The 27,548-nt window shown below is 38.5% G+C and overlaps 1 protein-coding gene and 1 long non-coding RNA gene across 4 annotated transcripts in view; one reads left to right on the top strand and one right to left on the bottom strand.

Moving 5' to 3' along the window:
- LOC116286062 (uncharacterized) overlaps positions 1 to 25,183 on the top strand; it is a 48,504-nt gene extending 23,321 nt beyond the window's left edge. The window contains exons 2-4 of one of the 2 annotated variants that reach the window (XR_012080075.1): positions 12,640 to 12,831; positions 22,999 to 23,226; positions 25,057 to 25,183. This is a non-coding gene — a long non-coding RNA (uncharacterized lncRNA). Of the gene's footprint in view, positions 1 to 12,639; positions 12,832 to 17,849; positions 18,142 to 22,998; positions 23,227 to 25,056 lie in introns of those variants that run through there. The other variant, XR_012080069.1, reaches the window with a different exon arrangement.
- GYPA (glycophorin A (MNS blood group)) overlaps positions 20,502 to 27,548 on the bottom strand; it is a 28,133-nt gene continuing 21,086 nt past the window's right edge. For both annotated transcript variants that reach the window (XM_072976411.1, XM_072976422.1), the window contains 3 exons: positions 26,879 to 26,961; positions 25,036 to 25,116; positions 20,502 to 21,808 (listed from right to left, as the gene is read on the bottom strand). In XM_072976411.1, the coding sequence (XP_072832512.1) occupies positions 25,075 to 25,116; positions 26,879 to 26,961 (125 nt within the window). In that variant the 3' untranslated portion in view covers positions 20,502 to 21,808; positions 25,036 to 25,074. The remainder of the gene's footprint in view (positions 21,809 to 25,035; positions 25,117 to 26,878; positions 26,962 to 27,548) is intronic.

Genomic DNA, 27,548 nt, shown 5'->3' with positions numbered 1-27,548 from the left:
ACCCCAGTAAAAGTAGGTTTGCTATATTTATAGAGAATTTCTGTGTGTTTGCAAAACGGTGTCTTTTATTGCTCATACTGAAAGACTCAATCCATGTTTTCTTTTAGTGTTTTTCTGGTTTCTTTTTTACATCTTAATCATATTAAATGTATTATGTGGTAAAGAATAATTAATAGAGATCCATTATTTTCCTTCCTGGGGATTCTAACAAGTTTTCTGAATATAAAAAACAATCTATCTCTTATTGTTGAAAGCCATTCTCCTTATGCACTGAATTATTACATACATTTGGGTCTATACATGAGTTATAGTCTCTGTTACATTCCATTTATCTGAATATCTGTTTCTTTACCTACACTATGCTCTTTTGATTAACATTTAGTTAACATAGCTTTTTATTATGTTATGATACCTGGCCAGAGAAGTTCCCATTCGTTAGTTTTCATTTTCAGGATTTTCCTGGCTATTTCCACACATTCATTCTTCTAGATTGGGGTTTCTTACCCTCAGCACTGCTGGCATTTTGGGCTGGATGATTATTTGTTGAGGGGGCCTGTCCTGTGCACTGTAGATGTTTAGCAGCATCCCTGACCTCAACCCACTAAATGCCAGTAACACCACCCCATCAGCTGAGACAACCAAGAATGTCTCCAAACATTGCTGAAAGTCTCCAGGGCTGAGGGGAAATTGGCCTCTTTGAGAACCACTGCCTACTAAACTTTATAGTAATTTTGTCAGAGGGACAGTAGAACACAGTGGTTATCTGTGCAGGCTGTGGAGTCAGGCTGCTCTGATTTAAATTCTGACTCTGCTGCATACTTATATTCTTGGAAAATTACGTAGGCTCCATGTGCCTGTTTTGTCATCTGTAAAATGGGAATTAATATACCTGGCAGAGTTATTGTGAGAATTAATTGAATTGTTTTGTAAAATGCACAGAACCCTGCCTGGCATATAGTAGTTTTCAACAAATGTCAATGGTTATTGCTTGTCATGTTCCAAAATATATCATTAATTTTTAGGGGGAAGGGGGAGGTAATTAGGGTTATTTATTTATTTATTTAATGGAGGTACTGGGGATTGAACCTGGGGGACCTCATGCATGCTAAGCATGGGCTCTACCGCTGAGCTATTTATACCCTTCCCTCCCAATATCACTGATATTTTAACTGCATTGCATTTATAGGTTGATCTGGAGGAGAATCAATCTCTTTGTGACATTACAGCCTCCTTTCCAAGGACCAGACATAGCCCTGCCATGATTTAAGAGCTCTCCCCTAGATTCCTGAGTAGCTTCACAGTTTTCTTCACAAGGTCATGCTTCTTTCTTAAGCAGCACAAGTGAATAAAATATAGAAGTAGGACCCTTCCAAATTCCTCTGTGTACTTCTTGCAGCTCTGCCCTGTGCCCTTAGGTAGATATGTTATGCCAACTCCAGTGCCCTCTCTCCATTTGGTCCAAAGCAGATATTCTACAGATTTCTAGTGTGAAATTGGGGTTATTTTCTAATTTAGGACGCTATTAACTTTTAAAAAATACTTTTATTTATTCTTTTGGTTCATTTAAACATATTTCAAATAGAAGGAATTTGTGAATGTTTTCTTAAACTGCCAGCTTCTCTTGACATGCTTGACTTTTTGAAGAACTCCTTAAAATTATTCTTTTTGTTCATCTGTTTTTAAATAGTCTGCTTATGTTTGGTGTTTCCAAATGATGTATCATTTTACCCCTTTTTATTAGGTGAGTGATGTGAATAGTGAATTTGGGATTGGGAGCAACTGTTTTGTTGGAAATCAACCAGGAACTGATACAAAAATGGACTGTGATTTTTACCTTTTATGCAATTGTTTTGGCTTCTTACAAGCTCATGGCACTTTCTTTAGTATTTACCACTAAACAAGTAAAATGGTATAATAACTGCCATTCCCTTCCTTTCACTAAACTGCACGTAGCTCTTCTTTTAAATTGAAGTGTAGTTGATTTACAATATTGTGTTAGTTTCAGGTATATAGCAGAGTGATTCAGTTATACATATATATATTTTTTCAGATTCTTTTCCATTATAGGTTATTACAAGATATTGACTATAGTTCCCTGTGCTGTACAGCAGGTCCTTATTGTTCATTTACTTTATATATAGTTCATTTGCTGCAACATGGATGGACCTAGAGAATATCTTACTAAGTAAAGTAATTCAGACAGAGAAAGACATATTACACAATACCACTTGCCTGTGGAATCTAAAAAATAATGCTATTGAATTATTTACAAAACAAAAACAGACTCAGAGACATAGAAATAGCTCTTTACAAAAAAAGAAGAACTGTGGTTGCCTCTAGCAAACAGTCCCATGTACTTGATATATAAACACACTAATTGCCTTTTTTTTTCACACTTGTGAAGGTGATAGAATAAATCACTAAACATTTCATGGTATCTGAGGAGGATGAATCTGTTAGGATGATGCTTTCTTGCTTGGGGACAGTGTGTACACCACGGGGTCCCCTCTATCTGCCATAAAACTCCATCTCCACCTCCCATCAATTGCTTTAATCAGTGTTCCTGTGGTGGGATGACACAGGCAAACGCTGAGGTCTTGCTACTCATCCCTTTAGAAATTGTCTTTCAGAGTCATTTTGCTCTTAGTAATTTTTCTTTGTATTGTCTGCAGTCATTTATTTTCTTTTATTCTACCATTGACCTACCCAAATGTTTTTCTTGCTTTTCTTTGTGTAACTTTATTTCCAGCTTGTCTGCAATTCTCTTGTATAAATGATACTAGTACAAACAGTATAAATGATAGAGGAAATATATCAGTCTTACAGAAAAAAGTTCCTATAGATGTGTGTGTGTAGGGTATAAGATAGGAAGAAGTAATCAATATATAACAGCATATGTCTGCCTTTTAAGGTTTTAATACTTATTAGAATTTATAAAGAGGGTAAATGAATGGGCATTTTGGAGCGTCTGGACGATACTGTTGTTTTCATTTGCATTTTAAAACATGAATGAGGCTGAAAGTAAATTAGTGCAATTTTGAAATATATGTGCCTAAAAATTTGAATAGAAGTTTGTTGGTCAGAAGGTATAATGAGTTTTGGCCAATTTAGATGCTTTGAAATGCAACATTGAAGTATTAAATGTTTTTATAAGACGTGATCATTGCTCTAGCACATTTTATATGTATTAAGAAAGTATTTGAAACTTTCTAGTCAGTCTGTCAGTCATGCTACAGATATTTTTAAGTGATATCTCCCTCTGTCTCATTCTTCTAGGCACATAGAGGCCCCCAGAGTAATTTCCCTCAAAAGTGTACATGCTGGTATCTGTGGGCGTGTAAGTGGCATGTAATAAGTGGGTAAGCTAATGCTAAGAGGTTCGCTGAGACTATCCCTATTTTCTTGTAGTTGTGCACTCAGATCCACAACCAAGAATAAGAAAAACTGAGGATCACCTCACTCTTCAGAGAACTATTGAGTTGCTGCTCACTGTTGGTGGTGGACCTCCTCTCAGCGCTTTCATAGAGTTTATAGAACCAGACCTTCTACCAGATCGGGGTATACAAGTGAGGAAAGTGGATGGGAGAGATTCACTAGGAATTCCTTGTCAGGGACCTGGTGGGAATGTATGGCCAGCCGTGATTCCCACTTCACCCCATGGTGGATGGGAGAAGGGTGCTCTCCATTCGCAGAAATCTAAGTGGGAAAAGAGAAAGGGAAACTGAAAGAAAAATTGGGGATGCTTGCAAAAATGTGGGTGAGACTAACATTCTGTTTAACGCTGGAAGGCTGTTTGGGCAGCATTTCACCAGTGTGCTCCTATTCCTACATGAGTGGGGGAGGAGAATTGAGGCTGAACAGTGGGGTCAGAGAAGGCAGTAGTTGAGCATCTGAACACCATTCATTTGGTGTGTAAAGATGCTAGAATATCCAAAATATCAAGTGGAAAGTGGCTGAAGAATTACCCTGCTAGTACCTTACACAAGAAGGTGTAAGGTACTAGCCTCCAAGCCAGGGGACACCAAGAGTAAGAGCCTTGGTTTAAGAACTTGGTGATGAGAATTGAACAAGAATAGAAGAGGCAAAGCTGGCATGAATCCCCCTCTCTGACTTTGAGAAGCCCAGAATTGAACTTTGACTCCCAGAGTCCACTGGTGGCCAGACTGTGTAAGCCAGCTCAGCCACTGCCACCGTTAAGCACATGACCACGACCACCTACTTTAAGTCAAAAGATGTCCTCTTCCTGCTTTCTGATCTCTACTTCCAACCCCAGAGGAGTTAAAGCCTAGAAGGAGGAGGGTAGCCACAGAGCTTCGAATTAGGAACAAGATTAGCATTTTGAAACTGGAAGAGTTTTGATAGCAAAAGAGACTAGAACGTTTATCTCTCCGTGATGACATTAAGGAATAAGAAAGGCATATTCCATATAGTGTATGTGAATAAAAGATGGAATCTTTTTTACCCTATTGAAGTGAGACTTCTCAGTAACCAGTTAACAAATGAAGAGCATAGTCCTAGGAACTGAGTGCTAGGAAGAAAATAAAGGAAAGAAATGAGATGGAGTTGAGTGGAGTCCGGGAGAGAGAGGAAACTGCTTTACCTCGGCTAGGCTGGGAGACCTATTTCATTCAACAACATTTTACTGAGTTTTTCCATATTCCACTCACTGTACTCAGGTTTGGGGATATCGTTGTAAACAAAGCAAACAAACAAACAAAATCACCAACAATCTTCTTTGAAGATGTGAGACAGGAATGATTATAAGAGGCAGCCCAACAAAGGTAAGAGAGAAAAAGGAGAAAAAAAAAAAAGAATAAAGTTCCTGAGAAAGGAGCAAGTGAAGTGTGTTGGAGTTTCAGGAACAGGATTTGGCTGGAGCCTCATAAACAAGAAAGAGGGTTGGAGAGTGGGTGAGGGAGGGAAGGTAAGGCTGGCCATGTAGACAGGTTAGGTCCTTGAAAGCGTGCTAAGAAGTGGGGGTTTTACTCTGGTGTGATGGGAGGCCCATTGGAGATTTTAAGTAGGGAGAGTATATGATCTAACTTATGTTTTAGAAAGATTACTCTCATTGCTTTGTGACGGAGAGAGTACAAGAAATGTGAGTAGAGGCTGGAAGACAAAACATGAGGCTGATACAGATAATCTCACCTATGCTTTTCAGTAAGTTATAAATGATGTTGTTCACTTTTCAGTGCCCCTTTTCCTTAATTTCAAAATGCCTGTGGATGGGGGTACTTTGACGTAAAGAAATTAAAATATTCAGCACCTTTACTCTTTAGTAGAACTAGAAATAATTTAATTGATTTAGGTTAAGTAAGACATTAAACTGATTGCTTTTGATTTAAAGATAATACCTTTTAGCTGAGAATGGAACTAATTTTCGTATGGTTGGCAATATTTGAAATAATTACTCAACTTCAGTTGAAAGAAAAGGTCTAAAAATTACTTTGTTTTCCTCAGAGCACATCACCCGCAAGAGAGAAGAGCCATGAGAAAGGTCAAGGACGTCCTCTGAGTAACTTAAGTAGAGGCTGAAATAACAAATTCCCTAACGTATGGTGCCCTGATAGCATTTGGCAAAACCATTTGGAAGAGACCCAAACTGAGACAGCAGTGCTAGTTAATAAGCTCCATTGAGAGATGTTCATCAACTAATAATGTGAACTCAAGTTGAACTCAGGTCATAAAACTTGGAAAAATGGACTTTGGGAAATTGTATTCTTCATTGCAGAATGATTGACCTAAGCATGAGATCAATTCTAAGAATGACTGTAAGGGGCAGATAAGTTCAAAGCCAAGCTCAGAAAAATAGGAACCACTCAACAAAGTTCATCATCTCAAATTCTATTCCCAAAACCCATCTGTAGGGAGGAACTTTTTGGATCTCTGCTGTGGAAGTGAAATTCTTGTCTCTGATTTGAACTGGGAGTCACAGTTCTCAGTGAGACACAATTAAACAGTCTCTGAAACATGTTAGATATGCAACAGAATGAAGGAACTTGTAGATTTGGAAGACTGTTTTTATCAGTCTTAAGTAAAACCCCATGTAGATTAATGTATTCTCTCCACTAGGGAAATGTGTTTTAGCATCAGTCTTGACATGATTTCTTTTCTTTTCTTTTCTTTTCTTTTTTTTTTTTTTTTTGCAGAGGTGGGTAATTAGGTTCACTTATTTATTTTTTTCATGGAGGTACTGAGGGTTGAACCCAGGACTTCATGCATGCTAGGCATGCAGTCTGCCACTTTAGCTATACCCTCTCCTGATTTTTTTTTTAATTTGAAAAAGTTAATGACTTTTTATTGTATCTTTTTCTTTAAAAATATAATACAGGCTTATTATAGAAAAGTTAGAAGGTAGGAAAATGTGAAAAGAAGACAACTAAAATTAGTTATGACACCTTCAGCTAGACAGACAGACTGACACACACACCAGGAGTTCTTATCATGGGGTCTATCTGTAATCTTTTAAACATAACAACAAACACCATTCCTTGTTACCAAACCTGACAGATTACAACATGATGTGACTGTTAAGCAGCATCCTGAGGCTTCCAGAGCGCTCTGGATTTTAGACATTTGAGGTGGTCACTTGGGGAGGTCACAGTATGTATACAGTTATTCGTATGCTGATGCTGAACAACACAGATTTGTGTCTGTCTTCTTCCCCTTGATCAAAGAAAGGCATGTGGCCGGTGGCCAGGGCCTGCCACCCCTTGCCTTTCAGGACAGGAGAGAAGAAGCCTGGGATGCCCCTCCCCCAGCTCCTCAGTAAGGCAGTCAAGGCGGCTGCTGTGTGGGGTGGGAGGGCGTTCTGCACATGGTGACACTAGAGCCTGTGGTTTTGACTTTCCTTCTTGGGAGTGTGGGCCTTATGGTATCCCTGGGAGATTTGTGACCCAGCATTCTCAGCAGGACGCGCCATCGTCCCCGGAGGTCACTGAAAAGTCAGGCCCTTCTCTGTGTGTGCCCACCCCTCTGCCTGCCATTCTCTTCACTGTTGGAAGACTCTGCACTCCTGGCAGGTGCTTTATAATCAAGATCCACTCATACCAATGGAAGCCCGTCAGAAACTCTGGTTAGAGACAAAGATCTGAGTTAAACTTAGTCCCTGCTCTCAAAGAGATCACAGTAGAAAAACTTCCTCTTTTGCTTGTTTTAAATCACAGGGCAGTTTTAGCCACTAGGCACCTGGGGTATTTGAGTGAATCTTTTTTTTCCCCCTCTGTGGTAACTTTTTTTTTTTAATTTTTTTTGATTGAAGTATAGTCAGTTTACAGTGTGCCAGTTTCTGGTGTACAGCATAATGCTTCAGTCATACATGAACATACATATATTCCTTTTCATTATAGGTTACTAAAAGATACTGAATATAATTCCCTGTGCTGTACAGTAGAAACTTGTTGTTTGTCTATCTTATATATAGTAGTTAGTGTCTGCAAATCTTGAACTCCCAATTTATTCCTTCCCACCTCCTGAGTGAATCTTAGTTTTTCTCCAACATTTCGTTTGCATCCCCTCGTATGTGATTTCATTTGCCTCTAGGCAGCCACCCGGAGTCCAGCCTGAAGTCGTCATTCCCATTTTGCAAATTCTCTGCTCTTGGCTATGTTCATACCTTCATTCTGTCTCAACTATCCCACTGCAATGGGTTTGACATTAAAAAAAAAAAAGGCTGAAAAGAACAAATCATCATGGTAATACATGTAAAATTTTTGAAGTCAAATGTTTTTTCATTGGACTATAATAAAAATCATGGCAGCCAACATTAGTTGATCGCAAACATTGCACCTGGCACTCTTCAAAATGTTTCCGATGTATTAACTCATCCATTCCTCACCTCAGTCTTTTGAGGAGATACTCCTCTTATTATCAACCCATTTTGTGAAAAAGAACAACTGAGTCCCAGAGACATTGAAGAACATATCCAAGGCCTCACAACTGGTAAGTGGCAGAACCTGGCTTTAAACCCATGTGCCCTGGCCAGTAGACCTGTGCTTTTAACCACTGTGCTGTTCTGCAGCAGTTCTCTCTTCCAGCCTCTCCCCACTGCTCATCTCCGGGCCTAGGAAGCAGCACTCACAGGCAGTCTGGGTCTCCCCCACGGAGCTCATTCACTCTGGGGAAGGGGAGGGGGCAACCCTACTGCACTGATCACATTTCCCCTCTTTCATACTTCATGGGTCAACACTCTAATTTGCTTTCCGCTTTCTAGGTCCTTATTGACATATCCATCTGTTGTTATCATTACTGTTACTCTTTCTTCTGTTCTTTTCATTTTGTTTTTCATCCCTTACCATTATCAGATGGAGAAAATATCAACTCACATGTTCAGCATGCCTTCTTGAACTCTAAGGCTACTTTTACTCTAGCCCTGGAAAGTGTGATTTGCATTAGGGTTCATCAGGTGTGCCTTATGATCTGTCCCCAGCCTACTTTCCCAACCAGGGCTCCTAATTTTATGCTCCGTATGTTCTAACTTATTTTTTTGTGTGTATGCCTCATGTTTTCCTGACTTGGTGTCTCATCTCTGACCATTTGAGTCTTCCCTGAAACCCAGCAGTGAACATGATCGCTCTCCCCCGTCTCAATTCCTGGAATACTTGTGGTACTTCACTAGTGCTGTGCATCATGGTTTCTCTTTTAGTGTAATCATTCCTATTCATAATCTCATTTCTGTGTTGCACAGAAGCTTCTTCTTAGTAGTTGGCAGGTCCTTTTGTAGTGGAAGAAACTTGGGCTTGAAATCAAGGACAGTTGTATTCAAATAATAATTCCAAGACAAAGGAAGATTTAAATTTACAAATTCTCAAGAGCCACAGAAAAAGAAAAAGTACTTGGTAGGGTTCAGTAACTACTGATGATGAAAAAAAAAATCTTGTAACAGCTAGAAAAGAGCTTTCTTAAACAATGGTGGTTATAGACTAAAACCTTATAGGAAATGAAACATCATTCTTAATGGAGACATGTAAGTTCAGACATAGTCCCTGTGAGAAAAGGAGCAAGAAGAATGCCAACCATCACTGGCATTAGATGCTGTATTACTGAACATAGTGGCTAAAACAACTGGCCTTAGTCTCTGGCATTTAGTTTTGGTCATGCAACTAAGTCTGGCCAATGGCATGTGTGTGAAGGTTACCCCTTGTACCATTTGCCAGTCTGGCCCAAAAAACCTCATATGAACATCTCTCCATTCTTTTTCCTGGCCACCAGGTGATTGGAAAGATGACTTTGCAGACTGAAGAGGCACTATAAGCCTAGATCCCTGCATGACTGTGTGGAACAGAAATCTCTCCTCTCCCCTCCCCAAAGCACACTGAACACTTCTATGAGCAAAACTGCCAACTTTAATAGTGCTGAACCCTTCAATTTTGGGCTCATCTGCTATAGCATTTCGGCTATCTAATACAGAAGTAGGGATGCTACCATAGCAAAACTCTGAAATAAATGGCATTGGATTAGTGTTTACGTGTCAGGAGATGATTATTTGGTGAGTGTTGTCTACAGAAACTTAGAGGGAATGTGCCTTCTGCACCTGTAGTTTAGAAGGAGCCCAAGTTTTGATATTTGCCGTTTGTTACTGCTTGCATGGCTCTTAGCATAACTGATGCCATCTCAAGCCCTTACAGTTTCTCCTGTCCTTCTGCTGACCTCCCCCAGAGCTGTACTGTGTGGTAAATCAGTTCTCTGTCATCAGGTGCCTTGTGGTTAATGGATACTGGTCAGTAATCCTTAGGATCAAGTGGCCTCTGTACTCTGTTAGTCCCCAATGATGAGAACCTTTGCTGACTTGTTCCTGGTTCCCACAAGACTAGTTACCCATTCATGAATCTTGACTAAGTAATTCACATCCTGTTTCCAAGCACCTGCCCCCTATACCCTAGGTTAACTGTAAATTGTCCCCATGGCCCCTCAGCAGTGTGGAGTGCAGCTGCAAACGATTCTAGATCATTGTCCACCTGGTCCTACCCCATGAGTAAGTAACCCTGTGACAAACTGATCCATTGATTCTACGGAGCTGCCTGCCTCATTTTTCGGTCTCAAGATGCCTTCTCAGCTCAGTGGGTACTTTTTGTTCCCTCTGCCATCAAACATTGCTTTTAGCAATGTGTTATAAGAAAAGAATAAGTTCAGGAAAGAACTGGCTTATTTCTAAGAAGAAATTAAGGATCTCATTGTGTTGGAGAAACCAAATGCTTCTGGACCTGAAACAATAGGAGATAAGACTGGAAAAGAAGAAAAAGACATCTCAATGCTTCTCATTAGCCAAAAGGATCCAGCCCTATGGCTAAGATTATATCAAGAGTATTGTTCATCTTAGCCCATGATTTAAGATATCTCAGAGGAGCTGTCACTAAGTTAGAGGCAAGGATTAATGCAAGTACACAAAGGAATTAAGAAATTTAGAATCATGTCTCAAAAATAACTTTGGGTGCAGTTACAAATGGAGCTGACTGAAAGTGCATTAACTAGAAGTCACTTAAGTTTCTAAGGGATTTTTGTTACCAAAGTAACCCTGAGCCTGGCTTGAAAAAGCCTTTGCCCGTTTCCTCTATGAAACAACCTGGGACCATTAGAAAATGTGTTACAAAGTCTGCATAGCTCTCAAGGAGGGCACACATCTCAGCGCTCACGTCAAATGTGGCTGTGATATGTCATCACCAGGAAGAACCTTTCCAAGTGCGAAGCCAGGTACACAGAGAACAACAGACATGTGTTCTCCGGCCTGGACTTCACAGTCCTTGCCCATCAAATTCTCATTGCTGTGGACCAGTGACTGACATTTGTTTCACATTCATCTCTTTTCTTTTTTGGATGGTGGTTTTTATTGCTAATATCCTAGCCCAGCTCCACCGTCGTGTATGGGGCACGGCAGGGGCAGGTAACTTGTCTTCTTAGTTCCTTGATTGTCTGACCGTGAAGAACTACATTTCAACCTGGTGAGGAAACTGAGCTACATGCAGTGACAATGTGGAGAAGAGGAAAGTGTGCTCTGTGTGTGGGAATAAGGATGTACATGCGTTCTCGTGGCCAGAAGCCTGAGGTTGTGGCAGAGACTGTCAGCTGTCCAGTAAAACCCATTGTACCCTTAGTCCTGGGCACTGGGCTTTTCCCAGACTCCCTTGCAGTTAAGTGAGCCGTGTGAGTACTGATCAACAGAATGTGAGTGGGGATGATATGCCCCCCCTTTTAGTTCTTACTGATTAAACTTCCCGTTTGTGGTCCTTTTTACTGTTTCCCTCTTCTGGTGAACTAGACTAGTGATGCCCAGGGCAACTTTGAAAACCATGTGTTGCAGGTGACAAAGGTGCGTTAGGCTTAGATTCATGAATTGTTACTGAAACCACAGTTCCAGCCACTCGCTGCTCGAAAGCCAACACAAAGAGAGGCACATGTTGGTAGGAAGGAAAGTTTGCTTTATTCTGGAGGCCAGCAACCAGGGGTGAGAAGGGGGGTGGGGGCGGACTCCTGTCCAAAGGCTACCTACCTCCCCCCTGCACCACTGTTGATCAGTGGGCAAGAGCTTTTAAGGGGTAGTTTCAGGGGTGACAGGCAGAGCGGGGGGGGGGTGGCTACATGCAGAACAGCACAGTTAGCTCTCACAGTCACCTTGAAATTGCTCATGCAGCGATCTGATCAGCATCATCTTGATTGTTTTAAGTACAGTTAATCTTCAGTTCCAGGGCCCGTTTGTTTTCACTTCTTTGCGGCCAGCTCTTGGAATCGTGGCAGCTCATGTCACGGCTGCAGTGTGGCCGTCATGTAGTTACTTCTTGCACCTGGTGGGAGCTTCGGTATCTATAGGACAGCTCAGGGTGTGGCCCAGAACACTAGCTACAGCCCTTGAGGAGGAACTAAAGGTCTTTGGCTTTGCTTGCTGGTCAAACTATTATTATTTTGTTTTGCTTGACTATTTCCCTTTGTTTCTGTATCTTCTTACTTCTCTGATTAAATTTATTCTTTGACTGAAGTTTTTCTACGGACAGGAGTCAGGTGGAGGACATGGTGGAGGTGGGAGGGTCTGTCCTGGGAAGGCCCCATAGAGTCCTGCTCCATTTCAGAATGACTTTGTGAAGGATAAGCTCTGTTCCCCCACAGACCTGGAGTATTTCTGTACCATTACCTGAGCAAGAAATACACTTCCTATGTGTTAGCATCACTACCCTTTGGGTCTTAAGCTGCACTGATTAATACCATGTATGATCAAGTGGATGGGCTAATGTGGCAGTAATCTCAAGCAGTGACAATACTCAAACTCAGATGGGTGGCAGCGAACAGGCTAGGTTGGTTTGGAATCATGATGACATCAGGGCCTGAGGATACAGAGATGCATCTAGTCACAAGAAGAGGGCTATCCATGGGGTCAGAAACCAAAAGAAAGAGTTTGGATTCAAGTTCATTTTCCATTCCTGATAGAGGAATTGTGGGAGAAGCCATTTTTATCAATCAACATTGATCACTTTGCTTTAAGAGATGTTTTTAAACTACCAGGAAACAGTACTATTTTCACTTCCCTTTCTCCCTGTAGAATTCTTGAGGAAAAAAAAATACGTGAGCTCCTGATCTGTTCTAGTTTCGATTTCAAGAAGAGGTACGAGGCATCTATGTCATAACGTGTCATTTTGGTGGGCTCTGTTCTAGACACAATGAAGGAGTGAGCTTGTGAAAATGCTCTGTCATGGCCTTGACACTCTTGACACACTGGAAAGAGAATGGAGACAAATCACAGGATGCTGGAGCGTCATGCCATCTAGCTGTTTTACACAGGAGGAAGGGAAGAACGCCTGGGAAAGGGTGGCTCCAGTATATTGGAAGTTTTGTGAAAACCTCGAGGTAAGTAGATCAAAATAAATTATTAAAGGGTTTTAAAAATTATTACATGGTTATTACTTCTTAGGAGATCATGTTTAGCTTTAGATGTGAACAGAAACTATTACATCTCAGCAGGAATGGACAATGAAAACTCCTCTACCTTTTGTCCCAGGAGAGAGACGAGGGCTTCATTTGCTTTCCTCTTGGGTTTTCTTTATAAGCCTCTGTGAGAACCATGATCACTGCTATACAAGGTAGCCATTAGATACCTAGAAATAAACACTGTTCTGGAGCAGATTTGTTTGAAGACGCCCAACTTTCTGCTGCTGGGGGACATTGCTGTTGTTTCTAAGAGGGAAAATTAGCCTGATTCTTTTAAACTAAGATTGGAATGATATAAAATTTGCTGAGCTGATGAAAGATCATACACACACCTGCTGCTAACATTACAACAAACTGGTAATATGTCTTAATATGAAAAAAAAAGTTTTTAAGACTACAGCATATTAAAAAAATAAGATCACCTTCCTCCTGAGGTGTAAAGACTAAGCTATTGATGAATTGGGAAACAGAAGTCTTTCTGTTTTGCCTTTTCTTTGAAGCATTTATCCTTCAGCTTTCAAGGACTGTTTGTACAGTTATGGTACATTTTGAACACACCCTAAAAACATGTTTCATGAGATATGGATAATGAATGTGTACCAAAATGTCTCTGGTGTTCAGTTTTGAAATTGAGCTCTAGCTTAGAGATACTCAGCAGGAACCTGTAGTGTTGGTACCACTTCATTTTAAATTAGCGGCATTGGTTCTTAAACAACAAGAAGAGGGAAGAAACTATTGAACGTTGCTGCCCATTTTTTTCTGAACTTGTTAATTTATGTACTTATACTTTTGTTTAGTTTAAACATGCTACGTTTTCTACCTTTTAACTTAAAAGTAATTTATACACACATTTTGACATGTTGAACAAAGTCCACATACTTGTAATTTTTCATGACTATGTGACAGTCTATTTTGTTGCTATATTAACAAGTAAATTATAAGTGACACATAGACAATATTGAGTTGTTGGACATTTAGTTTCTTTTTTCTTTCTGTTATTAGCCACTGCTGTGAGTATATAAAATAAATTATAAAATAATAAATTATGGATTCCTCTTTTTTTGGTTTATTTATTGAAGTATGATTGATTTACAGTGTTGTGTTAGGTTCAAGTGTACAGCAAAGTTATACATATATATTTTTTCAGATTATTTTTCATTATAGATTATTACTAAGATATTGAATATAGTTCCCCATGCTATACAGTAGGGCCTCGTTGTTTATCTATGTTATATATAGTAGTGTATATCTGTTAAACTCAAACTCTTAATTTATCCCTCCTCCTTTTCCACTTTGGTAACTGTATGTTTGTTTTCTGTGTCTGTGAGTCTCTTTCTGTTTTGTAAATAAGTTCATTTGTATCGTCTTTTTTTTAGATTCCACATATAAATGATATCATATGATACATTTGTCTTTTTCTGTCTAACTTACTTTGCTTCACTAGTATGATAATCTCTAGGTCTATCCATGTTGCTGTGAATGGCATTATTCCATTCTTTTTTATGGTTGAGTCTTTTTTTTTTTTATTGGAGTACTTTCTTCAAAATGGACATACTGAAACAAAATGTATGGGCAAATTTGTAAATTTGGGGATACATTTTTCTACTGTTTCTGAGTCAATTTACAGAGTAACTGACAATGTATAGGTGTTTTTTTTTTTCATTATGCCTTATCTGCTTTTCATCAACAAATGGCTTTGCCACGTTAATAATTCTGTCAGTAAAATGGTCATATTGAATGACCAAGACTCACAGGATACAATTAAAAATAAGGTTAGTTATTTCTCCTGTATCCTTTAAACTGTATTCTATGAAACTGGTTCTTCCACTGTTCCTCTGTCAAAATCTGGGTAGACGCCATTACCTTTCTGGTCACTATTAGATAATACAAACTGTCCTCCAGTTAGTAGTTAAAATTTTGATACCAGTGCAATAATCAAAATTTCTATTCTGATTTTAAATTGGTGGTTTTACTCTTCCTCCCACCTAGGATCAGGAAAAAGGGACGGTCAGCTCCTTTCCCCCACCCCACCTCGAGCTTTACTCCTCTTCCTCCTTCTTGCTGCCCAGCGTTTCTGACCCCTCTCGCACTGGAACACGGGCAGGGAAAAATTAGGTAAGGGAGTAGGAGAGTTCTGACTAGACCAGCATCTTCACAGTGGCCAAGCATTCTACTCTTGGCAGAGATTTCTCTTTGGATCTTTTTCTTGGAGGTGCTTTTGTGGCTTCTGCAAAACTTGCCCTCATCTACTATTCTCCCATTGCCCCCTCCCCACCAATTCTAGGAATGTTTGTCGTACCCACTTCACTGCCTCTCCTTGCTGCACTGTCCGAGCAGGACTGGGGGCATCTGTTGTTTGGATTTCCCAAGGGAGAGTCAGACTTCTGTAATGTTCTGAGGGCATATCCCGGCTCTCTCAAGACCCTCTGAAGCTCTTGTCTTGAAGTGGAGGGAGAGACTCCCCACCCCTTCTCCTTAGGAGTCGGGTTGATGACATGCCCACAGCTCTTTTCCACACTCCATTCTCTTTAATCACCTCCTCACACTTTTATCCCTTGGCTGTCATTGAGAGCTTTAGAATCGTGTAATCTTAAGGTGTCTCCTTTGCAAATTCTGTTTCAAGCCTCATACGTCAGCCCAGATTATGGTCTTTGTTGGTGTAGGGTGTCAGTCTAATCATCTATTTTAATATTCTGTTAGTCAGCTAAGACTCTTTCTATTATACATGATGAAAACCCCGATACAAAACTAGCTTAAGCAAAAAGTTGATTGCTTAACTCACATTACTAAGAAGAGATGGCGTTGGCTTAGACGTAACTGGATTCAGAGCTTATCAGGACCAAGGCTTCCTCACTGTCTCTCTCTCTCTCTCCAGCTGTCCTTGTGCTGGCTTTATGTTTATTATGGGGCCTCCCAGTGCATCCAGGCTACCCTGCTTTTGATCTGCTAGATGGTCCGTATCACTTTCCAGTGCTCCTTCTTAGGTCTGTGTGCATGTTTAGTATCACAGTCACTCCCGGCTTAGCCCCATTCAGTTCCTTCTCACTTCTTCCCTGGCTATGATCCCAGTGCACAAGCATTTTATACCATTCTTATCTCACTCAAGACCACTCAGCCAGTTGTCAATTTTAAGGTCCCCTATTCTTTAACCTTTTAAGTGCAGATTGAAGAAGAAATCTTCTTTATTGTTAATTTCTTTTCAAGCATAAAAAAGTTACTGGGAAATAATAAATATATTGGTAAAATTTAATAGTCATAACCTAGGGTACAAAAATTTAACTATATTTATTTTTCCCATAATTGGATTTATTTTCTGTTTTCAGGACCTGCTATGTCTTTTGCACATAAGTAATATAGTACCTTGCAGATAAACCTATAAAATATAGTTACAATGGTCTCTTTATCTTTCCTCTTCTGTATTATACAAATTTCAACATGACATATTTTACATTTTGAGAGGATAAATTAGGACTAGTTCTGAAAGGCTGCCTCTTTGCTCATATAAAAGCAGGTGATAATACCTACATACACAATCATGTTTGAGTGATCTGCTATTGCAACATTATTTATTCCATCAAAAAAAAATCCATATGTGTTAACCTAGAGTTAGTTTCTATACAGAAGAAAAAAACCCAGAGGCTTTAATGCAAGGGAAATGGTTATGGAGAGTATCAGAGACTACACATTACAATAACTGATAAATAAACCAGACATTATTCAGATTTAAGTATGTACTGATATCAGAGAGTATGTCAAGTCTGTACCTGACTGACATGAGGATCATGTAAGAGGTAGTGTATTTTTTCCCCTGCTGACTACTATTAAGACTTTTCTTCTTGTTTCTCATTTTTTTTATAATTGCATTTTTTCTTCTTGTGGATATAGCACTTCATGAAAGTGTGGCTTGATGTCTCTTGAGAGTTTTGAAAAAATTCTCAGCCTTTATCTATTTAAGTATTAATTCTGCCCGTTATCACTCTCCAGTCCTCCGAGGATTCCTGCTATACGTACATGAGATGTTTTCTCTGTGTGCTGTCTGCTCCTTATATTCCTTCCTGCATCTTGCATACTTTGGCCTCTCTACACTCCAGTCCGAGTATTTTCTTCCTATCTACCATCCAGTTTTCTGTTTTCTCTATTCAGCTGAGGCTAACATGCTACTAAACCTTTCTATCAAGTTAATCATTTCAGTTAATTACTTTTTTAGTTCTGAAATTTCCATGTGATTTTAAAAATATATATTCAAGATCTCTTCTGAAAGTCTCCATCTTGTTATGTGACTTCTTGAATAAGTCAGTCAGAGTTATTTTAAAGTCTTCTGAGAACTCTAATATCTAGATCTCCAATGGCCTCATATCTATGTCTTGCTTTTGTCTGGGTCTTCAATCCTTTCTATCTTTTTTGTACACCTGGTTATTCTTAATACTAAGTGTTGGGCATTGTGTGTGAAAATCATGACGATAATTTGAGGATCTGCATTTTGTTATTGTCCTCTAGAAAAGATTTACATTAGTGTTTATCAGGTAATTAAGGTAAGGAAGATAACCTTCAGTTTATCTGGGATTGAGATGATACAAAGCAAACCATCAGTCTTTGTCAGGGTTTGTCTACTTCTGGTTTGTCCTACTCTTGGGCTATAAATTGGGGACTATAACAGAAAGCCTGTGTTGACCAGGGCCCTCTTTGATGGGTCTTGAATTGCAATGTTTGTACCTCTAATCCCAGGAGACCAACAAGTTCTGCTTAGTTTCTTAGCATTTCACATCCTACTTTGGGATTGGCAGATGCATGGAGGGAAAACATCATGTTGAACATAGGTCTCAAATTTCAGAGCCTCCTTTCTTTTTGGGACTTTGGATCCTTAAGTCCTCACTGCCTTGATAGTTCTCTGATGCCTTCAATCAGATTGAAACAAATCTTTTATCTGTCTTTCCTAGAGAGAGTTCACCTGAAGCAGGATACTCACGGTTTCCAGAAGTAGTAGTCCTAAGAGGCAGCATTGCATAGTTAGGAAAATGGACTCCAGGACTGGTCCCCTGGGACCACACTTCCTCTACCACTCACATGCTGAATTCTGCTGGGAATGCCATTTATTCCCTCCGTCCATTAGTTTCTTCAGCTTAATGTAAGAATAAACTAGTACCTACCTTTTAAGAGTTTTGTAAAGATAAAGCATTTAAAACAATGTCTGACATGTGGTAATTGCTCAATAAATATCGTATTAACATATCATTATCCATGATATTTGTGCTTAAAATAAATTTAAATAGTAAAGTACTCATTGAATGCATAATTGTCCTATGGTGCTGTAGTAATAAAAAAGAAGATTTCAACCTTGTTTCTGCTAAGACAGTAAAATCGAAGGCATAATGCTAATATCTACATTTATACAGGCAACAGTATGAGACAATTGTTACAATCACAACCACGCCACTTAAGTAGAAGAGACAGTCTAGGAAGGTTTATGACTCCAGAAAGCACCTGGAATTAGAGGAAAACGTTTTGAAGAGAAGATGTCATAGAATGGTCAAAACTTTCTGGGTTTAAAAGTCAGTGGAATTAGTGATTCTGAAGAGAGGCTATGTTACTTCTGTTGGTTAAAAGCGTTTGATATTGAAAAAAAAAAAAGTGATGTCTTACTTTAAAGAAAATTTCTCCAGTAGATTGTATACTTCTTAGCTGGCACTTAAAAGTTACACGATACTTAATTTGTACATTGGTTCCATTATTAGCTGTTAAGCACAAATGGCAAGAATTTCTTTCATAACACCCCGAATCTCCAAAATGCTTGCTAACTAATTGTCTGAGAGGAAAGAGGGCAAGTCAGAATTATGAAAGGGGAGGGCCTTTTTCAAACTACAAGTACCCACAATGAGTCATTGTGTTGGATATTTAAAAAAAAAAAAGGATGAAAATCAGTAGATTACTTCCTTTTGTCATTGAGATCAAATTTTTCTAACCCTATTGTCTTCAGAACAGACTTGCTTTTCCAGTTTAATCTCAAGGACATTTGTAAGCTACTAATGAGAACTGAAATGTTGAAAAGGAACTGACTTTTTTTGTACATCTACTTAGTGAAAAAGCATATTGTAATATTCCAGGTACAAAAGAGAAGGAATATTGGCTTTTCTGCTTTGCACAACAAAACATGAGATGGCAGAAAGAAACCTAGGAACAGCCTTTACTTTAAAGTCTAAACATTTCCACAGAATGTTTAAAGCAGATTGGCTACAGAACTCTGCTGCCTTGCTGATAGCAAGGAAGAAAACTGTCACAGGTGATATTAATCAGAGCTTCTATTTTTCAAACACTCTCTTGGTGCTGGGCACCCCTCATACCTCATTTCGAATAAATCTCAAGACATTTTCACAAGGTAGTTATTCTTATTCTCATATTACAGATAAGGAAACTGTAGTTATGTGAATAAATAAGCAAGAGTTCAGACTCTGGCTCCAGAATTGATTCTCTTTCCATCCCATGCCACATGAAAGCTTTATGACATCACTGTATAATGTCATGTTAAATATGAAGAAAAGCTTCATGAAATAAGAAGCAGGTTTTGCAGAGCCTCGTAGGAATTACAAAAATGAATGGAAGTCCCTGCTCTTAGTGAATCACTGTTAAGGCGGGGATGGAACTTAGGTCATAGTACACGCAAGAAGTTGTGTACCAGCGCTGTGAGAATCAGAGGACTTGTTTAAGGCTGGAGACTGAAAATCTCTTTATCAGTTGCCGGTGGACGTATTCCAGCTAAATACAGCTGAGGGTGCAAACATGTTAGAAGTGAGTTGACACAATGAAAGGCCTATGCATGATGTTGGGTAGAGTTTTGTACTGATCTTTGCTTAAATGACCTTAGGCTGTTAGGAGTTTCTTGTGTGAAATTTGCGACATTTCTTGTGTGACATTTGCCAAGACAAATGTTTCTAATAAATCGGAAGTTCTCCCTCAGATACTATTATGGATATCACTAAAGTACCCCTCTCACCGCGTCCTTCCTTGCCGCCCCACGTTCTCCCTTTGCACGTCTCTCCCCTGCCACCATCATTTTCTCCCAGGTGTAGACCCTTTGCTCACACCTACACAAACATACTTTCTAATCAGCTTCGCTCCTAACTCCCTGCTCTAGTCCGAAAGTTTAAGAAATTCAAAGTGAACCATTCATAGGGTCATGTTGGCCTCATCAGTAAGATTTCTTTACTTTGATCTTATGATGATTTAATTGTAAAAATGTTAAGAGTGAAGATCCATTCTTCCCACAAACATTAAATTTAAATGTGAAAAGTCCATTGATAGAAGTACAGAGAAATTGAGGACAAGTTCAGGGAGGTTAAAGCCATTCATATTTTAGTTATTCTCTGACCTCTCTTGCTTTGGTAGAGATGAGACAGTCACTCTAATCGCTTACTGTTTTTGACTTGTAAATTACTTTGGAGACAAAGCTTGTCTCATCTTCTCTCTTGGTTCAACCTTTTATTTCTATCGAAAAAGTACATTTAAAATTGCCTTGATGCTTGGGTTATTCATTTGATTAAATTAACCCAATAATACTGTTAAAGCTACTTTTAAAAAATATATACAAACAGAAGTATATTGTTCTTATTCTTTACTTTTAAATAATCAGTTTAGTACAAGAATACTCTGAACATACAAGTAAGTTAAAGTTTAGATTTTTAAAATATTTATTAAAAATAAATTTAAATTGCCAAGCCCATTATGTACACAACGTTACTTACTTATCACACAGCAATGGAAAGCCATATGGATTTTTATTCATTTGGAAATAGAACATCGCAAGAAGGTGGTTTGTTTTTATATTGCTTTTCAAGTTTTACTATAAATGAGTGATAACTGTATAGTCACAAAGCCTTAGTGTCTTGTATCCAGAGTTTTGGATTATTTAAACCAATTTCCAAAACTTTATTAATAAGAGAAACAAGAACTGGACGGATTAAGGAATTTAATTGAGAATGAAGAGTAGCCTTTTAACATATTTACCTGCATGGCAAATTTGCACATCTTGTTGCATTTACAAAGTTATGAAGAAGTTTCTTTCGCAAGGAAAAGTTATCAATTCTTTCTCAGGATACTCTGCCTACTGACATAAATAACTCTTCCAGTGGAGTACAGTGCATCGGTCAGTGCCTTGGGCAAGTTAATGCCCTTCTGTTAGATAGGTTCATTTAAATAAGCCATTTATATGTAGGTAACATCTCACTTTTTTAATGCGAAAAACTTGATTTTTGCACTAAAGTATGAATGTGGGTATCATTTTATATATTTATATCTATGTCCTAGTCTTTCCATATATGTACACATACATGTATGTATGTATGTATGTATGTGTACATATGTATGTATGTATGCAAGGCATTTCCAAGCACAAGCTTTATTAGTGTGACTAAAACATCGTCATCATTCGTGTAATACCATACCTTGCCTGTTCAGCAATGAGGGAAATAATAGCATTTTGCTGTGCCCCTAATTTAATCAAAACAATGAAAATAGACTCAGAAGTTTAGAACGAGAAGAGAACTTAGATTTTATGTAGATATTATGAGCCTTTCATTTGACAGCAGAATCATTAAAATACAGTAGAATAAGTCAGTCTTAAAGAATGGCAGATGAAGCCAACTAAAGTTTTGTATCAGAATTCTAAATCAATGGATTATGAAAATTATGCTAACACACAAAAGTAAGCGTAAAAGGAAGTATTTATCACCAGACTCATTATGATGAAATTTTTATCCTGAACTCATACAACGTAGGAAAGTAAACAATTTGTTGGTTTTTTATGTGTTCATTTTTCACTTGACTGAATTTCACATATTTGACTGAAGTCTTTTGTCTTTGAGTTTTTCCAAAACTTGGTTTGGTGAGCAGATTCTCATCAATTCTGTAGAAGGATTATAGAGAGAGAGAGAAAAAAATACAAAACTGTAGTATAAAACATAGTTATATTTAAATACCACAGGAAATTAATGCATAAAATAAATTTCAGGATTCTACATTCTTAAGAGTTGTCCTTGAATACAATTATTAGGAACTGAAAGGAATTTCTTTTCAGGTTAGCTCTATTAGAGTTATGTGTAATGAAAAAATGTCTTAGAAATCTATTCCAAAAGCCTTAGGTAGGGAACAAACATAATTCCTCTGTTTCTAGTTTCTGCAAACATGAGAAACTAACAGAGAATTTTGTAGGGGAGGCAGTCAGTGATAAGTCAGTTGAGTTATTACATATGTGTGTTTGAATTTAAGACAAGCTTCTTAGTCCGTAATCTCTTTCAGGAATAACTTTTTTTTTTCCCTTGGACATAAGCAAGGGCAAGTCTGTGCAGAAACTCCCTGCGAGAATCCTCTCTGATTCTAGCATGGGATGGAAGGGCAGGGGCTGGTCTTTCCGACCAAATCCGATGCTCTACCTTTCTTGGCCAGTAGGTTAGGTTTATGTTACTGCCAAGGGTGCGTGAAGGGATGGGGAGAGCCTTTGCTGTTATAGAAGCAGAACATTCCCCACAGCATTCTTCTGCTGGGGAATTACAGGAGCCGTGCATCCTCAAATTCTCCCATAAGAAGTGGGCTGGCAGGGGTCACATGTGGCTGCCACTGTGGGCAGCTGACTCAGACCCCCTTTTTCTCATTTCCCCCCAACCATGAATCATGTGCAAGTTCAAGGAGGTTAAAGCGATCCGTTCTTTATACCCTCACATCTCTGGTTCTTGTTGAAGGGGCAGATCACTCTAATCTCTGACTGCTTTTGACTTGTAAATTACTTTAGAGCAGTATTCTACAAAACTAGGGCTAAAGCATGTTATAGCAATCATATGTGTTTCCCAAAATTTCCTGTGAGGTGGGGCCGGATTTTATAACCCATTTCACTAATTTACTAAGTCACATTTAATAACTTCATTGGCACAAATATGGAGACATGAAATGAGCTTAAAATTTGGTTCATCTGACTTTTCACTGCCTTGACATATATTTGAGATGTGAACAGAGAACTGAGGCGTTAATCTTGTGAATGTGGAAATGCACCCAGTTTCTTGAGTGCATCGTATTCTGTCTTCTTTTATCCTTTTGTTCAAGCTGCTCTTTTGCCTGGAACTGGCTCGCCCCCAGAAACCTCCATCTGTCCTGTAAGACTGACCTCCGGTGATTTCATCTCCAGAAGCCTTTGCTACCTGCCCCAGTCTTTTTTAGATGCAGATGTCTCTACTACCTTAAAACTTGTTCCCTGCAATGACCACAGTCTGTCTGTTCTGCGACTAGACTCTCAGCTTCTAAAGGACAGAGATTCCAATCGGTGTATCTAATGTGAGTGTGGTACCCAGCTTAAAGTAAGCATTTGGTAAATGTTTGCTGTACTTCAACTAACAAGGATATTTTAATGGGTTAAATTGTCTCAAACTTTTGTGGGTTATGCCACAGAGAGGCTCAAGATTGTATAAAAAAAACCAAACCAAACTAAGCACTAAATTTGTCATCAAAATAAATCAGTAGTTAAAAGCATATAGAAATTTAAGTAACAAAAAATTAGGCTTCAGCTGGTAATTGCTCCATTTTAAAAACAGCTTCAACACATTTTTTTTTGAAATGATGCAGAATGTAGATAAATACTTAACAGATATTTATTCCAGCTGCAAGTCCTATGCCAAGGTAACCTTAGTAAGTGAAGTGAATCTGGTAAATGACTCAAAACTTTTATTGTTTTAAGTATCTGCAGATTGGGTTTTATTAATCCCTTTAGCTGAGAATGACATGTATGCCATTCACTCTATAGAGCATTTACTTCCTAGGACTAAACAATTACAGAATCATCATCATTGAGATTTAAGAACCCACAAGATACTGTGATGGGGCTAGTTCTATGTATATAGCTTACGTAACCGAGGCGGATATTTGAAACTCTATTTTTTGTGATCCCAAAGTCTAAAAAACCTAGCAAGTCCTTTGAAGATGGGTGCTAAGTCTAGGGTTAAAACTGGAATATGGAAATTTACAGCACCTGAGATCTGTCATGGTTTTTGATGACCATGGGAAGAACTTTAATCGATTTTGTACAAGGCAGGATCAGTTCCATTTTGCTTGAGCATTTAAAGCCCATTCCACAGAGACTTGTTCTTGGCGGACATCTCCCAAATTAGACGTCACTTGGGTTTTATGCCTCATGCAGAGTTTAAAGGAACTGTATACTTGATCAGTGAGATTATACCAGAGGCCATAGGTAATGAAATTGGCTAGGTATTTAAACACATAGCAGAGACAGCAACTGCTACTAGCTCTTACGAATTGCTGTCACGCTAGCGGTTGCGATGCAGCATTGTTCGAGTTTACATTTGTTTTCTGCAAGAGAGCCCTAACATCCAGATGTTTTTAAATGTAAAAAAAAACCCTCTCACTTCAAGGTGGCAGTGAGTGCTCTTTTTGAAAAATAGTGAGTCAGTCCTGTTTTCGATGAACAGAACGTATCTGCTGTTTTCCCCATGTTGTCTTACCCACTTCGCGCCTGGGAGAGGAAACGAAAACGGAGCCAAGCAACTGGCCGTTTGTGCAGGGCCTGTCGTATCTGTGACAGCTGACAGGCAGGAGCACTTGCTATGGGATGAAACTGCTCTAGATGCTGGTGCTTCATTTAATCCTCATGAAACTCGATGAAGTGAACACCATCATTGTGTCCACGTGAAATTCTCTCCACATTAACCATTGTTATCTCCACATGAAGAGCTGGTCAAGTTACACAGCTGCTAAGTGTTGGAGTGTGGATTCAAATCTGGGTCTAGCTCCAGATTTGGGGCTGTTTAACTCTATCCACTGTAGGGTCTCCTGTACACAACTTTGCACTTGGGAAAATAAAAAGTACATAAAAGAACTTAGTTTTTGCTTTTACTTATGGTATTTGTTTTACTTTTTCTTTTTTAAAAGATATTTTATGCCTAAGGGGGAGTTTCATTATGCTGCAGATAAACATTCATATAAAGAATAAAATCTTACAGAGGAGGCATTGATGAAATAGAATATAAATGAATTCTAACTAAGTGCACCCTTCCCAACTCAGAAAGAAATAAATTGTTAATTTATTTCCCTTCCAAAAAGGCAAAAGGCAGTAAAAATATTAACACTGACCTGGTCTGTCTGTCTCTACAGAAGTTAAAAGAAGCACACCTATATCCGGGAGGGTTGAGATGGTCTGACAGATGCTCTTCGCTACGAATTAAAACCAGAAAAAATGTTAATGCTACAATTTTCTAAACTTAGACAGTAAATAAAAATTCCTCAAATTAAGAAAAAATTTTTTTTGGCTTAAGTTTGTTTTGATTAAAATTCACTTTGTAGAGGTCTTTTGTGGAAGAAATGACTATTTCACAGATATTTACAAACTTTAATTTAAACTTTTATTTGTATTTCTAATAGTATTTCTTATTTCCATAGGTATATTATTCCCCTAGACATTGACTCTGTCATATTTCCCTGCTGTAGTGGAAAGCTCAAATAGAATTTTTTTTTAAAGATACATTTTCTTAGTCATATTGACCATGACCCAATTCTTCTATGTCCATATAGAAGATTTTCTCTGACTTTTACCAAGAGATGTCATTGACTTTTTTAGATTTTAGGTCATCAACCAAGGGAGAAGACAACAGTTTGCCATCTATACCAAATACAAGGAGATAACTTTTTCCCCAATGTTCAAATTGCCAACAAGAGGAGTCATCTTTTATTCAAGTCCTTACAGAATCTCTCATATTAGAGAAGACACTGTCAATTACTTCTATTAAGAAAGTATTACTTAGAGAAAATACATTTACATGGAGTAATGCTAACCAAACACAGGTTTGGATGTTCATAAAACTCACCTAATAGAAATAGTTAAAAACGAAAAGGACAGAAGAACTTAATGTAGGTTTACTATCAACTTGTTATAGACCTGCCATTACAGTGTTGCCTCTCTAAACAAGCCTTTTTAAAAGAATACATACAGTGGTTACAATGTGGAGAGCACAAAGAGAGAGAAACAGTAGAGGGTGGGTGAGAACCACATCATTCTTTTGAGACGAGGCACCTAATGATCTATAACAATAGTTCCAATTATTAGCATTATAAACACACAAATGTGGCATCTGAATTGTCTTAAATAGGTTATAGTGAAGGTTGTGTGCTTTGGAATGCTATCATACAGACTTGAAATTAGCTTTAGTGATTAAAAAAATCGTTAATGCTGGAAAGTTCATAGGTGGAGTTTGAAAAATTTGTCTTAGGAAATATGAGAATAAGGCAAATGTTTTAAACATGCATAAATATGTTATTTTAAGTAATTTTTCATATACAAATTAAATAAACTAGATACTATAACTAGAAACTTGGCCATTTCATCCATATCCTTTAAAAAATACTAAATTAAGTTAGACAAAGCTTTTGAAGGACCTTTCACTGGAAAATGGGGATCGATTTTTATTTGTGGTTTTTTAATAGGGCAAATGCTAAAAAGAAAAATTTCTGCTGGAGTAACTCAGTCACTTCTGTGTGTCCAGCAGAAAAAGGTGGAAGGTTTGTTTTTATGTACAGAATTTTACATTTTTAATATTTGGTTAAACAAAATACATCTTTTGTAAACAAACCCAGCACAAGGCCAACAAAAAAAGGGGAATAAAAGCAAGAAAAACAAAAAGCCTAAGGTTGCCCCTTACTGGGCTTCAGGGTCAGACCTGCCCTCTTCCTTACAGGAAGGGGGGCTTTTGTCCTTGGGCATCAGCACAGGTCCCTGTTCCTAAGCACCAGAATTGGGTATGAACAGAGAAACCAACCCTGAAATGTTGTAAGCATCTCTGCATATGCCATGGGCTCATGGGCAATGATGTAGTTTCATGCAGTTTTGTTTCTGTTTGAGTTTAGTTAAACCCAGAGGAGTAAACCCTCCTAGAGCTACTCACACCAGTACTTACAGCAGAATTAAAAGCTGAATCCTCACCTTTATGTTTACCGATAAGTAAAAACTTAGGAGGATAATTCCAATGATACCAGCCATCACCGCAAAAACAATGACTGTTATTACTGCGGGAGAAAAAGAAAGCAGCAAAATATAAAAATGTGAAATAAAGGACTGCATAACAGTTGACAAATAAAACAGGCAAAGTCAGGGTAATATCGCTTTGCCTTTTTAATAGAAAGTACATTAGTAAACTTTTATGTATATTTTATCTTTTTAAAAATTAGATTTTTCACAGTAACCATGTGGGAAACTGGAACTTAAAGTGGTAAAATCTTTTGTCCGAGGCTACAAAACTACTGACAGAACCAAGACCCAGGGGCTTCAGTTCCAACCCCCATGTTCTTTACAGGGTCTCCCAAGTGTAATTACGGATGAGAGCTGTGTGGACCTTTTACGCCAACGTGAGAAAAACCACGAACTCTTTCAGTGTTTCAAAGGTATGGGAGAAAATAATGTCTCGATGTGTAAAGGGGTATTGGACAGATCGTAGAATCAGCAATTTGGAAGGAAACTGGTATAAGCAGTTCAGAAATGAGGAAGCCTAATGGGTTTGAGTTACTTATCCGAGGTGGGACAACTAGTTAGAAGCACACTGGTAACTACTGTCCAGGTCACCTGTAGTCTAAGCCTCTGCTCCTTCCACCGTATC

The sequence above is a fragment of the Vicugna pacos genome, chromosome 2, assembly GCF_048564905.1.
Source record: "Vicugna pacos chromosome 2, VicPac4, whole genome shotgun sequence".
In the NCBI taxonomy this organism is placed as follows: Eukaryota; Metazoa; Chordata; class Mammalia; order Artiodactyla; family Camelidae; genus Vicugna; species Vicugna pacos.
Note: the sequence above shows the minus strand (reverse complement) of the source record. Positions and strands in the feature narration are given on the sequence as shown.